General features: G+C 37.2%; 1 protein-coding gene across 1 annotated transcript in view; it reads right to left on the bottom strand.

The window, feature by feature from the left end:
- Nucleotides 1-27,349, bottom strand: part of EFCAB13 (EF-hand calcium binding domain 13) — a 145,243-nt gene that overhangs the window by 41,741 nt on the left and 76,153 nt on the right. The window contains exons 12-16 of the mRNA XM_068977491.1: nucleotides 26,736-26,807; nucleotides 23,149-23,292; nucleotides 21,833-21,904; nucleotides 11,610-11,732; nucleotides 2,240-2,383 (exon numbers count right to left, since the gene is read on the bottom strand). Coding sequence (XP_068833592.1) covers nucleotides 2,240-2,383; nucleotides 11,610-11,732; nucleotides 21,833-21,904; nucleotides 23,149-23,292; nucleotides 26,736-26,807 — 555 coding nt within the window. The remainder of the gene's footprint in view (nucleotides 1-2,239; nucleotides 2,384-11,609; nucleotides 11,733-21,832; nucleotides 21,905-23,148; nucleotides 23,293-26,735; nucleotides 26,808-27,349) is intronic.

The raw sequence follows: 27,349 nt of genomic DNA, 5'->3' as shown, positions 1-27,349 counted from the left end.
ACATACAGCTAAAAAGCAAGCACAAGAGAAGATGGTCAACAGCATCAGTCATTAAGGAAATGCAAACTAAAACCACAATGGATATAGCTATACACTTATTAGAATGATTAAAATTTAAAAGACAGACTATATCCAGCATTGGCAAAAATCTGGAAGAAGTGGAACTCTCTTACATTGCTGGTGGGAATGTAAAATGGTGTAAACACTTTGGAAATTGGCAGTTTCTTAAAAAGTTAAATACATACCTAGTATCCAATCAATAATTGGCAGTTACCCAAGAGAATTAAAGCATATGTCTATATGACAACTTATACAAATAGAAACTTTATTTGTAATAGGCAAAAATTGGAAACAACCTAATGCGTTTCAGTAGATAAGTAAATAAATCATGGTATATCTATAAAATGGAGTACAATTCAGTCATAAACAAGAATAAACTATTGATACACGGTACAACATAAATTAATCTCAAAATTATTATTCTTAGTGAAAAAAATCCAGAAAAAAAAAAAAGTACAACCATTGGTCTTCCCTGATAGCTAAGTGGTAAAGAATATGCCTGCCAACACAGGAGACAAGGGTTATCACTCTGGCCCGGAAAAATCCTACATGCCATGGAGCAAGTAAGCCCATGCACCACAACTACTGAACCTGTGCTCTAGAGCCCAGGAGTGGCAAATACTGAGCCACACGCTGCAGCTACTGAAGTCCACGTGCCCCAGAGCCCATATTTGGCAACAAGAGAAGCCACCACAATGAGAAGCCCTTGAAACACAACAAAGAGTAGCCCCTACTTACAGCAACTAGAGAAGGGCTGCAAGCAGAGACAAAGACCCAGAGCAGCCAAAATAAATAAATAAATAAAATTTTTTAAAAAAGAGTACTCCATTTGTATAAAACCTTGGGTATGCTAACAAATCTCTACTGACAGAAAGTACATCAGTGCTTGCCTGGGGATGGGAAGAAGGATATGGAAAGCCAGGAGAGATTACAAAGTGACATGGGGAAATTTAGGGGTTAAATGTGCTCATTACTGATTGTGATGACAGTTTCATAAGTATATGTATATGCCAAAACTTATGAAATTGTGCACTTTAATCATAAAATATAGTTTATTTGTATGCCATTTATAACTCACAACAGCACTTAAAAATAATAATAATGACAAAATACAATGCAAACTATGACAAATATCTAAAAGGAAAGTTATTAACTCATCTTTAAATTCAGAAACTGGCTTACTTGTGTTAAAAGTTTCCAAAATTTGTTTGAGATTTACTTCACCAATTTCTAAAAAGTAAAGTATAAGGGTTATGAAATGGCAAGTTGTAAATGCTAATAATTATTAAATAACCATAACAGAGAGAAGTAGGTGAGCAAATTTTATAATTTCTGAAAAGTAGTTGGATAAAAACCAATTAATTTAAAATCAGTCAGTTCAGTCGCTCAGTCATGTCCGACTCTTTGCAACCCTATGAACCACAGCATGACAGGCCTCCCTGTCCATCACCAACTCCTGGCGTCCACCCAAACCCATGTCCGTCGAGTTGGTGATGCCATCCAACCATCTCATTCTCTGTCGTCCCCTTCTCTTCCTGCCCTCAATCTTTCCCAGCATCAGGGTCTTTTACAATGAGTCAGCTCTCCGCATCAGGTGGCCAAAGTATTGGAGTTTCAGCTTCAGCATCAGTCCTTCCAATGAACACCCAGGACTGATCTCCTTTAGGATGGACTGGTTGAATCTCCAAGCAGTCCAAGGGATTCTCAAGAATTTCTCCAACACCACAGTTCAAAAGCATCAATTCTTCAGTGCTCAGCTTTCCTTATAGTCCAACTCTCACATCCATACATGACTACTGGAAAAACCATAGCCTTGACTAGACGGACCTTTGTTGGCAAAGTAATGTCTCTGATTTTTAGTATGCTGTATACTTTTACCCATAATCTGTTCTCTCAAAGGAAAGGGGAAAATCTAATTATATTAACTTATTCAGCTTAAATAATTAAATATTGATATATACATTTTATAGGTTTGATGCCAGATAAACAGATATATCTTAAAAATATTTCCAGAAAAAGTTAATTTTAATTAGTTTTCAATATGCCTATGTTCTCATTATATTTCTAAGAACTAGTTTGTCTAAAATATACACATACACAACAGATATTCCATGTACACAGTAAAACTAAGGTTTCATAAAGCTCAGAACAATACAGACTGTTCTTTCAAAAAACTCACCATCAGTAGATGTTTCATTCAGAATCTCCTGGAATGCCTTGTTGCTTAATGGAACTCCAGCACTCAAGAATTGGGAGCTCAGTTCATTTATAGGCATCTTATCATTTCTGATCTTTTCAAGAGTTGTAATCTCTTTATATAAATCTGTAAACACATGAAGAACAGAGAACAGATGATGAAGTTTGTGTAAAATGTTAACATCCTAGCTTGCACACAGCTTAGGTGTATTACAGAAGGAATTCTGAGTTTAAAAGTTTTTAAAACATATCAATAGGCTTTGCTTTTAGAAGCCAATTAATCAATAAGCAAAATTTAACATCACTGTGCTGTGTTTAGTCGCTCAGTCCAACTCTTTGCAACCCCATGGACTGTAGCCCACCAGGCTCCTCTGTCCATGGGGATTCTCCAGGCAAGAATACTGAAGTGGGTTGCCATGCCCTCCTCCAGAGGATTATCCCAACCCAGGGATTGAACCCAGGTCTCCCGCATTGAAGGTGGATTCTTTACCATCTGAGCCTCCAGGAAAGCCCAAGAATACTGGAGTGGGTAGCCTAACCCTTCTCCAGGGGATCTTCTTGACCCAGGAATCAAAGTGGGGTCTCCTGCATTGCAGTAAGATTCTTTACCAGCTGGGCTACCAGGAAAGCCCAGCATCACTAGTTGGGCAAAAGTTTGGTTTCTGCAAAATTTCTGTAAAAACCCACTATTATTCAATATATATACATACATTGCTTTTATATATTCTTTTCTCTTATAGGTCATTATAAGATATTGTTTAGTTCCCTATACTATATAGTAGATCCTTGTTGGTGATCTATTTTATATATAGCAGTGGGTATATTTTAATCTAAAACTCCTAATTTATCAGCCACCTCCTCTTCAGTAACCATGCTTGTTTTCTATGTCTGTGAATTTATTTAACTTTTGTAAATAAGTTTATTTGTATTATTTTTTTAGCTTCCAAATATAAGTGATATCATGTGATATTAGTCTTTCTCTTTCTGACTGACTTCACTTAATATGATAATCTCAAGGTCCGTCCATGTTGCTGCAAAATGGCATTATTTTTTCTTTTTTATGGCTGAGTAGTATTTCAGAGTGTGTGTGTGTGTGTGTGTGTGACATGTTCTTTATCCATTCATCCATTGATGGGCATTTGAGTTGTTTTCATATCTTGGCTAATTTAAATAATGTTGTGATTAATTTAGGGGGTGCATATAGCTTTGTGAATTAGTTTTTATAAACTTTGAATAAATACCCAGAAGTGGTACACCTGAATCATATAGTAGTTTCATTATTAATTTTTTTGAGGAATCTTCATACTTTTTTTCCACAGTGACTGCACCACCAATATTTTACCACTTTCTCACCAACACCTCTTATTTCTTGTCTTTTTATAATGGGTATTCTAATAGGTGGGAGGTTTTGATTTACATTTTCTTAATAATTAGTGATGCTGAACACTTTTTTATGTGCCTCTTGGCTATTTATCTGTCTTCTTTGGGAAAATATCTATTCAACTTCTCTCCCATTTTTTAAATCAGTTTTTGTTATTGTTGTTGAGTTGTGTAAGTTACTTATATATTTTGGATATTAACTCCTTATCAGATGTAGCATGGGCAAATATCTACTCCCATTTGGTAGGTTGTCTTTCTGTTTTGTTGATGGTTTCCTTTGCTGTGAAGAATCTTTTTAGTCTGATGTTGTCCTATTAGTTCATTTTTACTTTTGTTTTTCTTGCCTAGGAACAAATATCCAAAAAGATATTGGTAAGACATGTTAAAGAATGAACTGCCTATGTTTTCTTCTAGGAGTTTTTATAGCTTCAGGACTTAAAATCATGTTTGTCTGTTGTGTGAGATAGTTGTCTAGTTTTATTTGTGTGTGTGTGTGGCTGTCCAGTTTTTCCAACAGGATTTATTGAAGAGGAAACTATCCATTCTCCAATGTACATTTTTACTCCTTTGTTCTTCTCTGTTTGTGACCAATGTTACTAGACCACTGTGCAGAGTTGGACTCCTGGGTTTGAAAATTTTAGACTTTTTTTCATATTGGTTTTGTACCCTGCCAATTTAATTATTATTTCTAATAGTTTTCTAATAGCAGAGTATTTAGGGTTTTCTACATATAAAATCATATCATCCTCAAATAGTGACTGTTTTACTTCTTTCTTTCCAATAAAAATGCCTTTTATTTATTTCTTGCCTAATTGCTATAGCTTTCTTGACTATGAAAAACCCTTTGACTCTGTGGGTCACAACAAACTGTGGAAAATTCTTTTTTTTTTTTTTAATTTTACTTTATTTTGCTTTACAATACTGTATTGGTTTTCACAGCTGAATTCTACCAAAAATTTAGAGAAGAGCTACTACCTATCCTACTCAAACTCTTCCAAAAAATTGCAGAGGAAGGTAAACTTCCAAACTCATTCTATGAGGCCACCATCACCCTAATACCAAAACCTGACAAAGATGACACACAAAAAAAACAAAACTACAGGCCAATATCACTGGGAAATTCTTAAAGAGATGGGAATACCAGACCACCTGACCTGCCTTCTGAGAAATCTGTATGCAGGTCAAGAAGCAACAGTTAGAACGGGACATGGAAAAACAGACTGGTTCCAAATAGGGAAAGGAGTATGTCAAGCCTGTATATCGTCATCCTGATTATTTAACTTATATGCAGAGTACATCATTAGAAAAGCTGGCCTGGATGAAGCACAAGCTGGAATCAGCATTGCCGGAAGAAATATCAAAATGCAAATGATACCACTCTTATGGCAGAAAGCAAAGAAGAACTAAAGAGCCTCTTGATGAAAGTGAAAATGGAGAGTGAAAAAGTTGGGTTAAAACTCAACATTCAGAAAACTAAGATCATGGCATCTGGTCCCATCACTTCATGGCAAATAGATAGAGAAACAATCGAAACAGTGAGAGACTTTATTTTATTGGGCTCCAAAATCACTGCAGATGGTAACTGCAGCCATGAAATTAAAAGATGCTTGTTCCTTGCAAGAAAAGTTATGACCAACCTAGACAGCATATTAAAAAGCAGAGACATTACTTTGCCAACAAAGGTCCATCTGGTAAAAGCTATGGCTTTTCCAGTAGTCGTGTAAGGATGTGAGAGTTGGACTACAAAGAAAACTGAGCACCAAAGAATTGATGCTTTTGAACTGTGGTGTTGGAGAAGACTCTTGAGAGTCCCTTGGACTGCGGAGATCCAACCAGTCCATCCTAAAGGAAATCAGTCCTGAATATTCATTGGAAGGACTGATGTTGAAGCTGAAACTCCAATACTTTGGCCACCTGATGTGAAGAACTGACTCGTTTGAAAAGACCCTGATGCTGGGAAAGATTGAGGGCAGGAAGAGAAGGGGATGACAGAGGATGAGATGGTTGGATGGCGTCAGTGACTCAATGGACATGAGTTTGAGTAAACTCAGGGAGTTGGTGATGGATAGGGAGGCCTGGCATGCTGCAGTCCATGGGGCTGCAAAAGTCAGACACAACTGAGCAACTGAACTGAACTGAACTGAATTGCTGTAGCTAAGATTTCCAATACTGTGTGGAATAAGAGTGGCATCATTATCTTATTCCTGATTTTAAAGGAATAGCTTTTAATTTTTCACAATTGAGTATGATAAAAGCTGTGGGTTTCTCATATTTGCCTTCATTATCAATGCAAAGAAATAGAGGAAAACAACAGAATGGGAAAGACTAGAAATCTCTTCAAGAAAATTAGAGATACCAAGGGAACATTTCATGCAAAGATGGGCTCGATAAAGGACAGAAATGGTATGGACCTAACAGAAGCAGAAGATATTAAGAAGAGGTGGCAAGAATACACGGAAGAACTATACAAAAAAGATCTTCACGACCAAGATAATCACAATGGTGTGATCACTCACCTAGAGTCAGACATCCTGGAATGTGAAGTCAAGTGGGCCTTAAGAAGCATCACTAAAACAAAGCTAGCGGAGGTGATGGAATTCCAGTGGAGCTATTTCAAATACTGAAAGAGGTTGCTGTGAAACTGCTGCACTCAATATGCCAGCAAATTTGGAAAACTCAGCAGTGGCCACAGGACTGGAAAAGGTCAGTTTTCATTCCAATCCCAAAGAAAGGCAATGCCAAAGAATGCTCGAACCACTGCACAATTGCACTCATCTCACACGCTAATAAAGTAATGCTCAAAATTCTCCAAGCCAGGCTTCAGCAATACATGAACCATGAACTTCCAGATGTTCAAGCTGGTTTTAGAAAAGGCAGAGGAATCAGAGATCAAATTGCCAACATCCGCTGGATCATGGAAAAAGCAAGAGAGTTCCAGAAAAACATCTATTTCTGCTTTATTGACTATACCAAAGCCTTTGACTGTGTGGATCACAATAAACTGTGGAAAATTCTGAAAGAGATGGGAATACCAGACCACCTACCCTGCCTCTTGAGAAACCTATATGCAGGTCAGGAAGCAACAATTAGAACTGGACATGGAACAACAGACTGGTTCCAAATAGGAAAAGGAGTACGTCAAGGCTATATATTGTCACCCTGCTTATTTAACTTCTATGCAGAGTACATCATGAGAAATGCTGGGCTGGAATAATCACAAGCTGGAATCAAGATTGCCGGGAGAAATATCAATAACCTCAGATATGCAGATGACACCACCCTTATGGCAGAAAGTGAAGAGGAACGAAAAAGCCTCTTGATGAAAGTGAAAGAGGAGAGTGAAAATGTTGGCTTAAAGCTCAACATTCAGAAAACGAAGATCATGGCATCTGGTCCCATCACTTCATGGCAAATAGATGGGGAAACAGTGGAAACAATGGCTGACTTTATTTTTGGTGTCTCCAAAATCACTGCAGACGGTGATTGCAGCCATGAAATTAAAAGATGGTTACTCCTTGGAAGAAAAGTTATGACCAACCTAGATAGCATATTCAAAAGCAGAGACCTGCTTTTGCCTACAAAGGTCTGTCTAGTCAAGGCTATGGTTTTTCCAGTAGTCATGTATGGATGTGAGAGTTGGACTGTGAAGAAAGCTGAGCACCGAAGAATTGATGCTTTTGAACTGTGGTGTTGGAGAAGACTCTTGAGAGTCCCTTGGACTGCAAGGAGATTCAACCAGTCCATTCTGAAGGAGATCAGCCCTGGGATTTCTTTGGAAGGAATGATGCTAAAGCTGAAACTCCAGTACTTTGGCCACCTCATACGAAAGTTGACTCATTGGAAAAGACTCTGATGCTGGGAGGGATTGCGGGCAGGAGGAGAAGGGGACGACAGAGGATGAGATGGCTGGATGGCATCACTGACTCGATAGACTTGAGTCTGAGTGATCTCCGGGAGTTGGTGATGGACAGGAAGCCTGGCGTGCTGCAATTCATGGGGTAGCAAAGAGTCGGACACGACTGAGTGGCTGAACTGAACTGAACTGAAGGGAACATTATGTTGAGGTACATTCTTTCTGTGCCCACTTTACTAAGAGTTTTTATCATAAATGATCACTGACTTTACAAATGCTTTTTCTGTATCATTGAGATGCCCACATATTTTTATCCTTCATTAAGGTAGTATATCAGGTTTTCCCAGGTGGTGCTAGTGGTTAAAAAAAAAAAAAAAAAACCCTCCCAATGCAGGAGACATGAGACGCTGGTTTGATCCCTGGGTTGGGAACATTATCTGGAAGAGAGCATGGCACCCACTCCAGTATTCTTGCCTGGAGAATCACATGGACAGAGGAGCCTGGTGGGCTACAGTCCATGGGATCACAGAGTCGGACATGAGTGAAGCGACTTAGCACAGCACAGCACACGAGGTAGTGTATCATGTTGATTGACTTGCAGACATTTAACCATCCTTGAATCCCTGGAATAAATTTCACCTGGTCATGGTGAACGATCCTTTTAATATATTGTTGCATTCATTTTGTTAATATTGGGTTGAGGATTTTTGCATTTATATTTCTCACAGATATTGGACTATAATTTTCTTTTTTGTGGTATCTTTGTCTGGTTTTTTGCCTTTTCATATGGTTCATGGTGTTCTCAAGGCAAGAATACTGAAGTGGTTTGCCATTCCCTTCTTCAGTGCAAAAAGGCAAAATGGTTGGCTAAGGAGTCCTTATGAATAACTGAGAAAAGAAGAGATGCTAAAGGCAAAGGAGAAAAGGAAATATATACCCATCTGAACGCAGAGTTCCAAAGAATAGCACGGAGAGATACGAAAGCCTTCCTCAGTGATCAATGCAAAGAAATAGAGGAAAACAATAGAATGGGAAAGATTAGAGATCTTTTTAAGAAAATTAGAGATAAGAAGGGAACATTTCATGCAAAGATGGGCACAAAAAAGGACAGAAACGGTATGGACCGAACAGAAGCAGAAGATATTAAGAAAAGGTGGCAAGAATATATAGAAGAACAATACAAAAAAGATCTTCATGACCCAGATAACCACGAAGATATGATCACTCACCTAGAGCCAGGCATAGTGCAAAGTCAAGTGGGCCTTAGGAAGCATCATTAGGAACAAAGCTAGTGGAGGTGATGGAATTCCAGCTGAGCTATTTCAAATCCTAAAAGATGATGCTGTGAAAGTGTTGTACTCAATATGCCAGCAAATTTGGAAAACTCAACAGTGGCCACAGGACTGGAAAAGGTCAGTTTTCATTCCAATCCCAAAGAAAGGCAACACCAAAGAATGCTCGAACCACTGCACAATTGCACTCATCTCACACACTAGACAAAGTAATGCTCAAAATTCTCCAAGCCAGGCTTCAACTTAGCTTGAACCTCCAGATGTTCAAGCTGGATTTAGAAAAGGCAAAGGAACCAGAGATCAAATTGCCAACATCTGTTGGATCATAAGAAAAGCAAGAGAGTACCAGAAAAACACCTACTTCTGCTTTACTGACTATGCCAAAGCCTCTGACTCTGTGGTGCACAAAAAACTGTGGAAAATTCTTAAAGAGATGGGAATACCAGACCACCTGACCTGCCTCCTAAGAAATCTGTATGCAGGTCAAGAAGCAACAGTTAGAACTGAACAAGAAACAATGGACTGGTTCCAAATTGGGAAAGGAGTACATCTAGGCTGTATATTGTCACCCTGTTTATTTAACTTATATGCAAAGTACATCATGTGAAATGCTGGGCCGGATGAATCACAAGCTGGAAGCAAGCTGCCAGGAGAAATATCAATAACCTCAGATATGCAGATGACACCATCCTTACAGCAGAAAGTGACAAGGACCTGAAGAGCTCTTGATGAGAGTGAAAGAGGAGAGTGAAAAAGCTGGCTTAAAACTCAACAGTCAAAATACTAAGATCATGGCATCTGGTCTTATCATTTCATGGCAAATAGATGGGGAAATAATGGAAACAGTGTCAGACTTTATTTTGAGGGCTGCAAAATAACTGCAGATGGTGACTTCTGCCATGAAATTAAAAGACGCTTGTTCCTTGGAAGAAAAGCTATGACAAACCTAGACAGCATATTAAAAAGCAGTGACATTACTTTGCTAACAATGATCTGTCTAGTCAAAGCTACAGTTTTTCCAGTAGTCATGCATGGATGTGAGGGTTGCACCATAAAGAAAGCTGAGTGCCAAAGAATTGATGCTTTTGAACTGTGGTGTTGGAGAAGACTCTTGAGAGTCCCTTGGACTGCAAGGAGATCCAACCAGTCCATCCTAAAGGAAATCAGTCCTGAATATTCACTGGAAGGACTGATGCTGAAACTGAAGCTCCAATACTTTCACCTGCTGATGCGAAGGACTAACTCATTGGAAAACGCCCTGATGCTGGGAAAGATTGACAGCAAGAGGAGAAGGGGACAATAGAGGATGAGATTGTTGGATGGCATAATCGACTCAATGGACATCAGTTTGAGCAAGTTCTGGGAGTTGGTGATGGACAAGGATGGCTGGCGTGCTGCAGTCCATGGGGTCACAAAGAGTCAGACATGACTGAGCAACTGAACTGAACTGATCTTATCTGGTTTGGGTATCAGGGTAATCTTGGTTCCGGGAAATGAGCTAGGAAGTGGAACCCATGTCTTCTGCATTACAGGCAGATTCTTTACCATCTGTGTGTGCTGCAGTTCACAGGGTTGCAAAGAGTCTGACATGACTTCTCAACTAAACAACTCCCTACAGAGATGCTTTACTGAACAAAAATGACAAAGGAAGAGGAAAAATGTTTTTTCAATTCTTTTGGGAAACCACTAGCATAAATGATTTTAAAAAGGAAAACATAAAAATAACCAAAATGAAGAATGAAATGGAAGTATTACTGTAGATGTTATAAATAACTACAAAAATACTAAGAATTTATTGTTAAAAACTTTATAGCATTATAGCAATAAATTTTTATATAAAAAGACAAACTCCTAGGCAGTAATTTACCAAAATTGACTTCAAGAATAAAAGAAAAACTGATAATCATATAACATGAAAGATTAATTAGTAATCAAAAACCTACCCAAAAAGAACTATAAGGCTCAGATGGCTTCTTTTGTGAATACCACTAGACGTGAAAGGAATATGCAATTCCAATGTTATATAAGCTATTTTAGGATTTAGAAAAAGAAAGAATACTTTTCAAATTACAGGGATAATTTGACATTGAAGCCTGACAATGCCAGTACAAGAAAACAAAGCTATCATTAGTCTCACTCATAAATAAAGATTAATAAATTGTAAACAAAGTTTACAAAAATAAAATTTTCTATTTCTGTTTTATTAGAAAAATATATCATGACCAAGATGGGTTTAATCTAAAAATCCAGGCTTCATTTAATATTATAAAATTCAACTCTTGTAACACCACACTAACAGATTAAAAGAGAAAACACAGATGACCTACCTTAAGAGATAGATAAGAATTGTTTGGAAAATTCATGATAAAGCAAATAAACAAATACAAATTCAATCTTTTTAGCAAAAAAGGAATATAAGGCAATTTCCTTAGACTGGTGAATGGTATTTATGAAAAACCCATACCAAATTCACACTTGTTTGTGAAGCTCTTTCTATAAGAAATATCCTGTCTCTAGAATTCAAGGTTGGGGAAGAAGAAGAGTAGGGCTCTATCATATGTATTATTGTGACCATTCACCCCAATAAATGAGCATCTGCTTTTAAAACATGGACAAGATTACTTGTTTCTGTTAGTCTTCTCCAAATAAAGAAGAATATCCATATACTTTTCAAAAAAGTTCCAACAATTCACCGTGACCAATATATCAATATAGTTTCATAACAACCTCCCTAAACTTACAGTATTCTCATTCCTTTTTAAAAAATTTAGTCAATGTGAACAGGTATACTCTAAAGAAGAAACCTGAGAGGTAACTGAAGTACTCACCATCTGTTGCAGAGTTTCTAAGTTGTTCTTTACTCAAAGGTTTCTCCGAGATAGATAAAAAGTCTTTAACTGCAACTTTCCCATCAGAGACACTATTAACAATGTTACAAGGATCTTCTGTTCCTAGAGAGAAAGAGAAAGATGACAAAATGTGAAGATATTTAATTGGTTAGTCTGTTCAAATAAGCACATAACAACTTGATTTGGGTAAAATGTATTCACTTGCTAGAAATCCCTCTTGAGGTTTTTCTGTCTGCGATATCCTCCAAATCGAAAGCTCCACAAAATTTATACGTCTAAATATTTATATTAGAAAACAAGAAACTGCAGCACTTCACCTTTTTAGTTCAACCCAAGAAGCTAAACAATAAAAACAACAAAACAGCAAAGTGAACCCAAGGAAAGTAATGCTACAATAGAGGGGGGAACCCCTTTTTCTCCTTATCCAGTGTCTGGAAAGAATAACAGTAAAGCTGGTAAGATGCTAATAAATTGATATTTTATTAAAGTATTCTTCACTTTATGGTTTTGGTTATGTGAATAACCTGTGTATGAGTGTGTTCTATATTGCTAACTTATATTTTCAGTTTCATTAGTGTCTGACTACTATATTAGGGAAAGGGTGATTGTTTTGCTGTTTTGTTTATGCTGCTGGTTAGCTGCATGGGTTGAATATTTAAGATAAATTATTTTTAATTGTCTTGTTTTTTATTAAAAGCATTTAATGCTATAAATTTTCCTGCAAGACTGTTTTTATCACATTTTGTATTTTGATATATTTTGTTTTCACTGTCATTCATTTCTAAAATTTTTTAAATTTCTACTTAAATTTATTTAGCCCAAAGCCACCTTTGAGCTTCCCAGGTGGCTCAATGGTAAAGAACCTACCTGCCAATGCAGAACATGAGTTTGATCCCTGGGTCAGGAAGATCCTCTGGAGGAGAAAATGGCAGCCCACTCCAGTTTCTTGCTGGGATAATCCCATGGACACAGGAGTCTGGCAGTTTACACCCATGAGGTTGAAAAGAGTTGGATGTGACTGAGCACACATGCGTTTATTTTTTAACCAAAGAATTACTTAGAACATTTGTTTTCAGTCTTTAAAGCAAAAATTTTCCATATTCTTTCATAAATAATGTTTGTTACTACCTAATGGTGATAGACACAGTGGCTGATGAACTATGGATAGAGGTTCGTGACACTGTACAGGAGACAGGAATCAAGACCATCCCCAAGAAAAATAAATGCCAAAAAGCAAAATGGCTGTTTAAGGAGGCCTTACAAATAGCTGTGAAGAGAAGGGAAGTGAAAAGCAAACAGGAAAAGGAAAGATATACCCATTTGAATGCAGAATTCCAAAGAATAGCAAGGAGATAAGAAAGCCTTCCTCAGCGAAGAAATAGAAGAAAACAATAGAATGGGGAAGACTAGAGATCTCTTCAAGAAAATTAGAGATACCAAGGGAACATTTCATGCAAAGATGGGCTCGATAAAGGACAGATATGGTATGGACCTAACAGAAGCAGAAGATATTAAGAAGAGGTGGCAAGAATACACAGAAGAACTGTACAAAAAAGATCTTCACGACCCAGATAATCACGATGGCGTGATCACTCACCTAGAGCCAGACATCCTGGAATGTGAAGTCAAGTGGGCCTTGGGAAGCATCACTACGAACAAAGCTAGTGTGATGGACTTCCAGTGGAGCTCTCTCAAATCCTGAAAGATGATGCTGTGAAAGTGCTGCACTCAATATGCCAGCAAATTTGGAAAACTCAGCAGTGGCCACAGGACTGGAAAAGGTCAGTTTTCATTCCAATCCCAAAGAAAGGCAATGCCAAAGAATGCTCAAACTACCGCACAATTGCATTCATCTCACACGCTAGTAAAGTAATGCTCAAAATTCTCCAAGCCAGACTTCAGCAATACATGAACTGTGAGCTTCCAGATGTTCAAGCTGGTTTTAGAAAAGGCAGAGGAATCAGAGATCAAATTGCCAACATCTGCTGGATCATCAAAAAAGCAAGAGAATTCCAGAAAAACATCTATTTCTGCTTTATTGACTATGCCGAAGCCTTTGACTGTGTGGATCACAGTAAACTGCAGAAAATTCTGAAAGAGATGGGAATACCAGACCATCTGACCTGCCTCTTGAGAAACCTGTATGCAGATCAAGAAGCAACAGTTAGAACTGGACGTGGAACAACAGACTGTTTCCACATAGGAAAAGGAGTACCTCAAGGCTGTATATTGTCACCCTGCTTATTTAACTTCTATGCAGAGTACATCATGAGAAACGCTGGGCTGGAAGAAGCACAAGCTGCAATCAACATTGCTGGGAGAAATATCAATAACCTCAGATATGCAGATGACACCACCCTTATGGCAGAAAGTGAAGAAGAACTAAAGAGCCTCTTGATGAAAGTGAAAAAGGACAGTGAAAAAGTCGGCTTAAAGCTCAACATTCAGAAAACGAAGATCATGGTATCTGGTCCCATCACTTCATGGCAAATAGATGGGGAAACAGTGGAAACAATGGCTGACTTTATTTTCTGGGCTCCAAAATCACTGCAGATGGTGATTGCAGCCATGAAATTAAAAGATGCTTACTCCTTGGAAGGAAAGTTATCACCAACCTAGACAACATATTAAAAAGCAGAGACATTACTTTGCCAACAAAGGTCCATCTAGTTAAGGCTATGGTTTTTCCAGTGGTCATGTATGGATGTGAGAGTTCGACTATAAAGAAAGCTGAGCGCTGAAGAATTGATGCTTTTGAACTGTGGTACTGGAGAAGACTCTTGAGAGTCCCTTGGACTGCAAGGAGATCCAACCAGTTCATCTAAAGGAGATCAGTCCTGGGTGTTCATTGGAAGGACTAATGTTGAAGCTGAAACTCCAATACTTTGGCCACCTGATGGGAAGAGCTGACTCATTGGAAAAGACCCTGATGCTGGGAAAGGTTGAGGGCAGGAGGAGAAGGGGACAACAGCGGATGAGATGGTTGGATGGCATCATCAACTCGATGGACATGGGTTTGGGTAGAATCCAGGAGTTGATGATAGACACAGAGGCCTGGCGTGCTGCGGTTCATGGAGTCGATAACAGACACGACTGAGCAACTGAACTGAACTGAATGGTGAGTCTATGTGGTCTGAATGACTTCTGATATTTAGAATTCATTGAAATTTTTGTTTGTGGCTTCATTTCAGTTCAGTCGCTCAGTCGTGTCCGACTCTTTGCAACCCCATGAATCTTAAATATTGTCTATTTTCATGATTATTCCATAGGCATTTGAAGAGAATGTGTTTAGTATATAAAGTACTATGTCTGTTTTTTAAATAAAGTTTGTTAATATTGTTACTTTAATCTCAATCTCTTTCAATCTATCTCTCATCTTTCTCTCAAGATTTATGTGTTCAGCTGAAAGTGTATGTGTATATATATATGCTGTTGTCCTACAGGCATTATAATAAGTCTAACCTATATGAAGTATTTTATGCTACAAATTTATTGTATTTCTTCTCTCTCTTTATCTTTTTATGGTATGAATATAAATCTAATTTATTCTTTATAATTTGCTGTTTGTATAGACTATATTTTACTTAACCAATCCCCTAGTGATGGACACTAAGTTACTTTCATTTTTCCTCCCATAAACAATGTTACAATGAGCATTCTTGTACATCTCTCTACAAAAGTCTTTTCTGGGCTTTTTACCTAAGACAGAATTATCAAGTCCTAAGAAATATCCATACTTAATTTGACACGTACTGCCAGCTTGCTACGCAGAATGACTCTCTATACACTATTTTACCTACTCAACAGCAATTCTTGAGTATTCTCATCTCTCTTCATATACATATTTAGCCACTTGGGTTTCTTCTTCTGTGTACTGACTTCTTATATCCTTATTTTCCAATGAATATTTTTCTTTCTAATACTGAGTTGCAGAATTTTTTACATATTCAAGATATCAATCTTTTGTTAGTCTTAAAAGTTGTAATTATCTTCTTCCAACCTATTACATATCTGGTAATGTTTTAGAGTCCTTCATTTTATTATCACAAATGCTTAATCATGATATAATCAAATCTTTTTTACTCAATGGCTATACTGTTGGGAATATTATTTATAATAAATTATTCACAGCCACAGGCAGAATATTTTCTCCATCAGCTTTAATGTATTACCTTTTAGATTAATTCATTTGAAGATTATTTTGTATATGGTATGAAGTAGTAATCCAACTTCATTTTCTTCCATACAGTGAGCCAATTTTCCCATGTTCTTGTTGTTCAGTCGCCCAGTCATGTCTGACTCTTTGCAATCCCACGTACTACAGCATGCCAGGCTGCTCTGTCCCTCACCATCCTGATGTCATCTTTATCATGTGTCAAGTTTCTATAAATAGGGGTCTCTGTGGATATCTATACTGTGATGCACTGGACTACTTATAACACTTCATTACACACATTCAATAGTATATTAATATGTAAAGCAACCCATATTATTCTAATTTCAAAATGGTCTTATATTCTGAAATAAATGCCAATAAATACCAATCTTTCCATTTCTAAACTCATTAAGGAAAAAAAATGGGGGAGAAGGCCCAAAGCAATAAAATCAGAAATGAAAAAGAAGAAGTTACAACTGAAGCCACAGCAATATAAAGGATCATGATTTTACTGTATGGACAATTATATGCCAATAAATGGGCAACCTAGAAGAACTGTGTACATTTCTAGAAATCTATAATCTCCCAAGACTGAATGAGGAAGAAATGGAAAATATGAACACACCTATTACCAGTAAAAAATTGAATCTATAATTTTAAAAACTCCCAACAAAGTCCAAAATTAGATGGCTTCACAGGTGAATTCTACTGAACAGTTAGAGAAGAGTTAATACCTATCACTATTTCAAAATATTGCAGAGGAAGGAACTCTACCAAACTCATTCTATACAGCCACCATTGCCCTGATAACAAAACCAGAAAAAGAGATTCAGTGCAATTCTTATCAAAATACTAATGGTATTTTTCACAGAACTAAAATAAATAATTCTAAAATTTGTGTGGAAATGCAAAAGACCCTTCAAATAGCCAAAACAATCCTGAAAAAGAAGAATAAAACTGGAGACATCATAATTTCTGATTTTAAACTATACAACAAAGTAATAGTAATCAAAATAGTATGGTACTGGTACAAAATAGACACATAATTCAATGCAACATAATAGAGAGCCCAAAAATGAACCCACAATTATGTGGGCAATTAATCTATGACAAAGGTAGAAGAATACACAATAGGGAAAAGACACCATCTTCACTAAATGGTGTTGTGAAAACTGGGAAGCTACATGGAAGAAATCAAACTGGACTCCCCTCTCACATGATGCTAAAAAATAAATTCAAAATGAATTAAATACTTAAATGTAAGACTCAAACCCACGAAACTTCTAAAAAACACATAGGCAGGATGTTCTTTGACATAAGTATTTGTAATATTTTTTTGGACATGTCTCCTTAGGCAACAGAAACGAAAGCAAAAATAAGCAAATGAGACTAACTCAAACTAAACTAAAATCTTTTTGCACAGTGTAGGAAACTATCCACAAAATGAAAAGCTACCTACTGAATGTCAGGTGATATTTGCAAATAATATTAATGTATCCAATAAGGGTATCCAAAATATACAAAGAACTGGTATGACTCAATGCCAAAAAAAATAAGCAAACACATTAAAGAACAAGCAGAGGATATCAATACATATTTTTCCACAGAAGACATACAGGTGACCAACAGGTACATGAAAAGATGCTCAACATCACTAATCATCAGGGAAATGCAAATCAAACCCCCAGTGAGATATCACCTCACATCTGCCAGAATGGCTGTTATCAAAAAGACAACAAATAGGGGCTTCCCTGGTGACACAGTGGTAAAGAATCCATCCAATGCAGGAGACACAGGCTCAATCCCCAGTCCAGGAAGATCCCATATGCTATGGAGCAACTAAGCCATACACAACAACTATTGAGCCTGTGCTCCAAAGCGCAGGAACCACAACTACTGAGCCCACGTGTGGAAACTGCTGAAGCCTGTATGCCCTAGAGCCTGTGCTCTGCAACAAGAGAAGCCACCACAATGAGAAGCCAATGCACTACAACAAAGAGTAGCCCCTGCTTGCTGCAACTAGACAATAGCCCTCGCAGCAATGAAGACCCAGCACAGCCAAAAAATAAATAAATAATAAAAACAAAAACCAAATATTATTTTTTAAAAAGACAACAAATGGCAAGTTTTGGCTTGTGGAGAAAAGGGAAATCTGTACTGTCGGTATGTAATTTGGTACAACCACTATGGAAAACTGTATGGAGGTTTCTCAAAAAACTGAAAACGGTGCTACCATTATGACTCAGCAATTCCACTCCTGGGCATATATCCAAAGAAAACAAAAACATGAATTAGAAAAGACACAGTCATCCCTTTGTTTACTGGAGCATTATTTATAATATCCAAGACATGGAAGCAACCTAAGTGCCCATCAATATATGAATAGACAAAGCAGATGTGGAGTACATGTATAATGCAATATTACTCAGCCATAAAAAAGAATAAACCCTGTAATCTGCTGCAATATGGATGGACCTAGATGGTATTATGCCAAATGAACTAAGTCATACAGAGAAATACAAAACTATATGATTTTAATTATATGTGAAATCAAGAAAAAAAAAACAAGAGAAATAAACAAAAATAACAAAAATGTAAACAGATTTTTAGATACAGGGAACAAATAAGTATTTGCCAGAGGGGAAAGTTTTGGGAAGAGAAGAAAATAGGTGAGGGGAATTAAGAGGTACACTCTTACAGTTACCAAAGAAATGAGTCATGGGTATGAAATGTACAGTGAGTAGAACATAATCAATAACTATGTAGTGTCTTCGTGTGGTGACATAGGGTAATTAGAATCATTGTGCTGATCAGTTTGAAATGTTTAGAAATATCAAATCATCATGTCATGTAATAGGTATTAACATTGTGTTGCAGGTCAATTATACTTAAAAGCAAACTCACAGAAAAAGATATCAGATTTGTGGTTACCAGAGAGAGGACAGAGGGTGGTTAAAAGGTACAAACTTCCAGGTACAAGATTAATAAGCACTAGGGATGGGATGTGCATCATGATAAATATAATTAATCTGTTATGTTATATATGAAAGTTGTTGAGAGTAAAGGCTAAGAGTTCTCATCACAAAAAATATATATGATTTCTATTTCTTTAATTTTGTGTCTATATGAGAGATAGATGTTCACTAAACTTACAGTGATAATTACTTGATGTATATAAATTAAACCACTATGCAATTCACCTTAAACTTATACAGAGCTGTATATCAATTATAGCTCTATAAAACCAGAAGAAAAAAAGAATGAGGTAGCTTATAGTGAAGTTGTTCAGTTGTGCCCGACTCTTTGCGATCACATGGATAGTAGCCTGCACCAAGCTCCTCCGTCCATGGGATTTTCAAGGCAAGAGTACTGGAGTGGGTTGCCATTTGAATATAATAAAACATGGAACAATATCTAAGACACAGTGTTAAGTTTTTAAAGCCAATTATGGAATATCATGGGCCTCCCATGGGATGCAAGTAGTGAAGAGCCCACCTACCAGTGCAAGAGAGCTGGGTTCAATCCCTGGGTGGGGAAGATCCCCTGGAGAGGGCATGGCAACCCACTCCAGTATTCTCACCTGGAGAATCCCCATGGACAGGGGAGCCTGGTGGGCTACAGTTCATGGGGTCACAAAGAGTTGGGACACAACTGAAGCGACTTGGCACACACGCACATGAAATATTATGGGCATGAGATTGATCCCAGGTCTCCCACATTGCAGGCAGATTCTTTACCATCTGAGCCACCAGAGAAGCCCAAGAATACTGGAGCTAAGTGATCTAATTTTATTTTATTTTATTTTATTTTTTTTTAAAATTTATTTTTTTTTATTAAATTTTAAAATCTTTAATTCTTACATGTGTTCCCAAACATGAAACCCCCTTCCACCTCCCTCCCCATAACATCTCTGTGGGTGATCCCCATGCACCAGCCCCAAGCATGCTGTATCCTGCGTCAGACATAGACTGGCGATTCAATTCTTACATGATAGTATATATGATAGAATGCCATTCTCCCAAATCATCCCGCCCTCTCCCTCTCTCTCTGAGTCCAAAAGTCCGTTATACACAGCTGTGTCTTTTTTCCTGTCTTGCATACAGGGTCGTCATTGCCATCTTTCTAAATTCCATATATATGTGTTAGTATACTGTATTGGTGTTTTTCTTTCTGGCTTACTTCACTCTGTATAATCGGCTCCAGTTTCATCCATCTCATCAGAACTGATTCAAATGAATTCTTTTTAATGGCTGAGTAATACTCCATCGTGTATATGTACCAAAGCTTCCTTATCCATTCATCTGCTGATGGACATCTAGGTTGTTTCCATGTCCTGGCTATTATAAACAGTGCTGCGATGAACATTGGGGTACATGTGTCTCTTTCAATTCTGGTTTCCTCGGTGTGTATACCCAGCAGTGGGATTGCTGGGTCATAAGGTAGTTCTATTTGCAATTTTTTAAGGAATCTCCACACTGTTCTCCATAGTGGCTGTACTAGTTTGCATTCCCACCAACAGTGTAGGAGGGTTCCCTTTTCTCCACACCCTCTCCAGCATTTGTTGCTTGCAGATTTTTGGATCGCAGCCATTCTGACTGGTGTGAAGTGGTACCTCATTGTGGTTTTGATTTGCATTTCTCTGATAATGAGTGATGTTGAGCATCTTTTCATGTGTTTGTTAGCCATCCGTATGTCTTCTTTGGAGAAATGTCTATTTAGTTCTTTGGCCCATTTTTTGATTGGGTCGTTTATTTTTCTGGAATTGAGCTGCATAAGTTGCTTGTATATTTTTGAGATTAGTTGTTTGTCAGTTGCTTCATTTGCTATTATTTTCTCCCATTCAGAAGGCTGTCTTTTCACCTTGCTTATAGTTTCCTTTGTTGTGCAGAAGCTTTTAATTTTAATTAGATCCCATTTGTTTATTTTTGCTTTTATTTCCAGAATTCTGGGAGGTGGATCATAGAGGATCCTGCTGTGATTTATGTCTGAGAGTGTTTTGCCTATATTCTCCTCTAGGAGTTTTATAGTTTCTGGTCTTACATTTAGATCTTTAATCCATTTTGAGTTTATTTTTGTGTGCGGTGTTAGAAAGTGATCTAGTTTCATTCTTTTACAAGTGGTTGACCAGTTTTCCCAGCACCACTTGTTAAAGAGATTGTCTTTACTCCATTGTATATTCTTGCCTCCTTTGTCAAAGATAAGGTGTCCATATGTGTGTGGATTTATCTCTGGGCTTTCTATTTTGTTCCATTGATCTATATGTCTGTCTTTGTGCCAGTACCATACTGTTTTGATGACTGTGGCTTTGTAGTAGAGCCTGAAGTCAGGCAAGTTGATTCCTCCAGTTCCATTCTTCTTTCTCAAGATTGCTTTGGCTATTCGAGGTTTTTTGTATTTCCATACAAATCTTGAAATTATTTGTTCTAGTTCTGTGAAAAATATGGCTGGTAGCTTGATAGGGATTGCGTTGAATTTGTAAATTGCTTTGGGTAGTATACTCATTTTCACTATATTGATTCTTCCAATCCATGAACATGGTGTATTTCTCCATCTATTAGTGTCCTCTTTGATTTCTTTCATCAGTGTTTTATAGTTTTCTATCTAATTTTAAAATAATAATTTTGAATATACAAATATTCATTGTTCTAAAGGAAAAAGCCTAAAAGGATATTTACCAAATATTAACAGGAATTTTCCAGACAGTGACATTATAGAGGCTACACTTTGTATTTCTTACATTTCTGGTCATTAAAATTTTTATAACATTTAAAATATTGCCTTTAGTATATAATACAATTTTCTTATTTTGACTATGAAAAAGATCAAGATCTTATTTTTTCCCAGTCTTTTCCATCACAAATGCACAATTCTTAAATGAAAAAGAACACAGTAAAATTTATTATAATTGGAAGTGCTCAAATATAGATGAAACAAACATTTGTCACAGATACCACAGAGAAGATTAAGCATCCAATATAGTGTTTGACTAGATGACCTCTAAATGAGTCCTGAGTTGCTTTTCAACAGTTTACCATAAAGATCTTACCAATAAAACTGGAAAATTTCTGGGTGTCACTCAGAGTCTTCATATAGTCTTTAACATTCATCATGTTGTCTTCTGGAAGGAAAAGAAAGAGAGGTCACAAGAAAGAATTTGTGGACAAAATAATATTAAAAATACAGCATCAGATTTCTCTGGTTGTCCAGTGGTTAAGAATCCACTTGCCAACGCAGGGGATCCCTGATCTGGGAAGATTCCACAAGATGTGGGACAACTAAGCCCATGCCCCACAACTACTGAGCCTGTGCTCTAGAGCCCACCAGCTGCAGCTACTGAGCCCCCACACCACAACTACTGAAGCCCGAGAGCCTTTAGCCCATGCTCTACAACAAGAGAAGCGACTGCAATGAGAAGCCTGTACACTGCAACTAGAAAGTAGTCCCTGCTCGATGCAACTAGAAAAAGCCTAGGCACAGCAACCAAGACCCAGTTCAGCCAAGAATTAATTAATTAATTTAAGTGTATACAGTATCAAAATCAGCATACCACTTTTATATTGAAAATTTTAAAGCTTTAATTTATTCTTGAAAGTTTTATTTACCAGATACTTTGGATTCATTTTCATCCAAAATGCTTTGTGATAAGATTGTAGATACATGAGCTCTGTGCAAAAAAAACCTAAAAATACCAAGAAACTTTTAAAGTCCAGTAACTTCACTCTGCCCAAAGCAACAAAGCTAGGATTTCTACTCACAAGTTCTGAATTCAAACTACTCTTCAGTCACTACATTAAGATAGATCTGAGGAGAGAGGATTACAAGAGGCCCACTCTGCACAAAATTTCAACCTGCTTATTTTCATAACTGCAAACAAGGAAAGACTCCTTTTCAAAGACAATGTTTAAAATAACAAGCGAATGCCTACAGCTATTTGCTCAACAAAGGAATTGAATTTACTTGAACAAAGACCTTGTACTCTCTTTATAAAGAATAGTTATAAAGACTAGTCCTACCGAAAACAAAATGAGACAAACAACCTGATCAGTTCAGTTCAGTTCAGTCCGACTCTTTGCGACCCCATGGACTGCAGCACGCCAGGCCTCCCTGTCCGTCACCAACTCCCGGAGTTGACCCAAACTCATGTCCATCGAGTCGGTGATGCCATCCAGCCATCTCATCCTCTGTCGTTCCCTTCTCCTCCTGCCCCCAATCCCTCCCAGCATCAGGGTCTTTTCCAATGAGTCTACTCTTCGCATGAGGTGGAGTTTTGGAGTTTTAGCTTCAGCATCAGTCCTTCCAATGAACACCCAGGACTGATCTCCTTTAGGATGGACTACCTGACAGAAGTATTTAAATGCTTACCAGAAACAAAATCTGACTGAAGAATTTTCTCTACCTCTTCTTTAGGTGACTTAATTCCAATATCTCCTAGAAAACCTTCCAAGTTCTTCCCAGGTATCATGTCATCTTCAGGCAAATCAACAGCTAAGATAGTCTCCTGTGATTCTAGAAATGGGAAGAAGTTATTTAGTAACTGATCTAGCCTCTGAGTTTAAAAGCAGTAGCCATCACTAAAGGCTTTTGTCAGTGGCAACCCATGGTTTATTATCATATCCTGAATTGAGGAATAAGAAATCTCAGTGAAGAATCCAGACCTCAGGAAATGCTATGTCCACCAGTATAATATACAAAGAGTTCTTGATCACATTTCTCTGGTGCTAATATAAAATTGGCATAACCAAAATGATTCATATAGCTGAATTTTTCACTACAGTTACACAGAAGAGTTATTTTACTGGGCTTCCCTGGTGGCTCAGTGGTAAAGAATCTGCCTGCAATGAATGTGACCTGGGTTCAATCCCTGGGCCAGGAAGATACCCTGGAGAAGGGAATGGCTACCCACTCCAGTATTCTTGCCTGGAAAGAGGAGCCTGGTGGGCTATAGTCCATGGGGTCGCAAAGAGTCAGACATATGGAGTTCTAATAGTAGCAAGCAAAATTAACTTTATTTATTGAGGTGAAATAAATTTTAGAATCATGAAAACTGTAAAATATCAAATACAGTATCACAAGGGCTCATTCATCTTTTCTCTTCAATTCTACCAAGACTCAATTGTATTCTAGCATCTGGAATTTTGCTTCACATCCAGCCTTTTCAAAGGAGGCAGTGTTAAGTCAGATAGACCTGCATTCAAATCCTGACCCTGGAATTTGTGACCTGGAACTCTAGGACCTTGAGCAAATTTTTACTACTTACATTACATTACATTACATGAAGTCGCTCAGTCGTGTCCGACTCTTTGCGACCCCATGGGCAGTAGCCCACCAGGCTCCTCTGTCCATGGGATTTTCTAGGGAAGAGTACTGGAATGGATTGCCATTTCCTTCTCCAAGGGATCTTCCCAACCCAGGGATCGAACCCGGGTCTCCAGCATCATAGACAGATGCTTTACCGTCTGAGCCACCAGGGAAGTACCCTTTACAAATCTCAGTTGTCTTACATGTAAAATGAAATTATAATAGTATCTACCTCACAAGGTTGATGTGTAGATTAAATATGAAAATATACTGAAAAACATTTAAAACAACGTTAGACATATCAGTTCAGTCAGTTCAGTCGCTCAGTCATGTCTGACTCTCTGTGACCCCCTGGACTACAGCATGCCAGGCTTCCCTGTCCATCACCAACTCCCAGACCTTGCTCAAACTCATGTCCATCAAGTCGGTGATGCCATCCAACCATATACTAAGGGTTTATTAAGTGTCATTATTACTAGCAATAAAATAATTGTCGTTTTTATTATAATTATTAAAACCAACAAGAACTAGCTACAAATGGTAATCACAGCTTCTTAGTGTCTTAGATTCTGCCTCACTTCCTGTTCCCCTAACATTAGGAGACAACTGCAGATGGCAATTTGAGTTTTGCCAACACCTAAAAACCTGTATCAGCTCTTCTTTGTCTTAACCAAAATTTGGTTTCCTTTAAAATACTGTTTCCTTGCATATCATCTTGAGTACAGTCTATTCATCCTCCCATGTTCCGTATACCATAGGACCAGGAAACAGAGCACCATTCTCCTGGTTTTCTGCTGCTCTTTTGAGCCTATTTTAGTCCAACTTCAATCAAAATGTATCATTCTCCTTTAAGGTTCAAGCCTGATATTCAACTATGCCACCCTTCTGACACCATTTTCTATTGCTTTCTGATCACTCCATAGTCTCTAAGGATTTTGGCACATTGATCATAATCTTCCCTCAACTCTATATCCTATTATCATCCAATGATAATAAGGATGATCCTAACCTCAGAGCACCTTGACTTCTTAACTGCCAACAAGCCTTCACTTTCTTTCCAAAGTCATCCACACCAATGGCTATTCTTAATCCTCATCATTACCTAGCATTGCCTGCCTCATCCCTAATATCCTAAACTACAAGATCAGACACTGACCATAATCCTTTAAGACTATATATGTCTTTGTTGAAGGGAAGTACAGAACTTTGCACATTGTGCCTCCCCTCCAGGCCCCTCCACGTTCTCCAGTGGACAGTCGAGACACAGTGAACCAGCCTGATCAGTTATAATGGAGGGCCTGCTATGCTAACTCTTACCTTCTTGGATAGCCCTTGTTTACTCTTCCCTGTAGTTACTGGTCTTATATTGCACTGACTGGCTGATTCCAATGCCTTCTCCCTAGTCCCTGTGACCATCCCCAAGATTCAGGTACCTAACCTGAATCTATCTGTTCTCCTTTCTCAATGGCTTAATTTCAACATTTTTTTTCTTACCATTTGAGACCTGCTCTCTGATTTCAAAGTTAACTATCATTTGCTAAGCAGATAATATATACCTAATAACTATGCTTTATATGTATTTTTGCAGTTGATCCTGGCAACTGTATGAGAAATATGATGTTTTTAGCATCCTTGTTTTAAAGATGAAGAAATCAGAATGGCCTAGAGTGAGTAGGCAGCTAATAAGTCAAAGAACCACATCCCCATCTCTTATCATACTCCACAGCCCATGCTCTTTTCTACTACTATGCACTATTTCCTATTGCTTAGCTAATCTAATTAACTACTACACTATGTTGATGCTAATTATGTTATGACCCAGGTAAAATACTTATATATAAACCAGAAAATATTAAATATATTTCTTAACCTAAAAGAAACTTTTAACTTTTTAACTTTCATATGCCAAGAAAGCCTATGTATTGAAAATCTATAAAGTATATTGTGTACTTCTTTGCACACAGAAATGCCTCTGCATTGGTTTCCCTAACATTTGTCTGAGTTGTCATTCTTTTCAAGAGTGCTCACTGATCAAATAGTCATTTGAATGGTTATTCAAATAAGTCACCAGTAATACTGTTTTAAACATATTTTTCAAACAAGAAAGTGCACAAACCCCACAAGTACTATATTCATTGATTTCAGTACTACATCTTTAACTTTTAAACCAAAATGGAAGTCAAATAATAGAAAAACTGTGCCACTGAACTGAATATGGTCTCTCTGATATTTAACAAAAACTAAAGAAAGGAGCATGATAAGTATCTATTAAAGAAGTAAAAGATTTATGAGAAATTATATAATACAGAAGCCTATATACAGGATGGAGTCCTAAGTCTGAGGTTTAAAATGATATATAGAATTTTCATATCTAGAAAAATTTAAAGGCCAGTAGCTGATTCTACATATAAAATCCTAAAAACAAAAAGAGTTAAAAATAGGTTTAAGCAGGCCCCTTTTTACAAAAAAACCTTTTTTTTTCATTAAGAAACATGTCAATTTTTAACCAAAACCAAGATCTGCCTACCTATAAATAGATCAATGTCAATATGTTAACCAGAAATTAGCACAAGCAGAAAAGGTAAAAAGCAAGCCAAAGGCATCCCTTCAATAAAAATAAATTTAACAGTCAAAAGTAATCCTATACTTACCTTCTAACTTGGAGGTATCATGTATTTCCTTTACTACTTTTGCAAATTCTTCAATTTGTACTTTGTCACCTTCTGTAAGAAAAACATTTTAAATAAATCAGCCTCACTGAAACAAAAGTTGGATCCAATAAAGAAATCTTTGAAAATGTAAATTATTTGATGCACTCATAAGAATTATATTTCCTTTGTATATTGTTGAGTGACCAAAAGATTAATTTTATGGAATGAATAAACCTTATGGCTGCAGAAATCAGGCTGAGATTTTCATTTCCAATAGTCAAGAGAAACTATGCAATCCATATCACTAGAAATAAAACTAAGAGACAAATCTCAATTTAATTTTAGCCTTTCAAATGTTTGAAGATAAAAATACTGTAGCAGATGTAAAACTTTTTCCAAAGTCAGATGGTTGTATAGCTAGCATTTCTGATTGATGTTTACACCTATTTCTTACACAAAAATACATAAGTACTAGATTACAAAGTCAAAGTGACAAACGCTTGTTTTCTGAATCTGGAACAGGGAAAATTAATTCAAGGATTTAGAATTACTATAGTTTATGATCATAGACTAGAATACAGTATAAGCAGAAAGTATATTGACAGCAGATAAAA

This window comes from Capricornis sumatraensis, chromosome 8 (genome assembly GCF_032405125.1).
Source record: "Capricornis sumatraensis isolate serow.1 chromosome 8, serow.2, whole genome shotgun sequence".
Lineage (NCBI taxonomy): Eukaryota > Metazoa > Chordata > Mammalia > Artiodactyla > Bovidae > Capricornis > Capricornis sumatraensis.
Note: the sequence above shows the minus strand (reverse complement) of the source record. Positions and strands in the feature narration are given on the sequence as shown.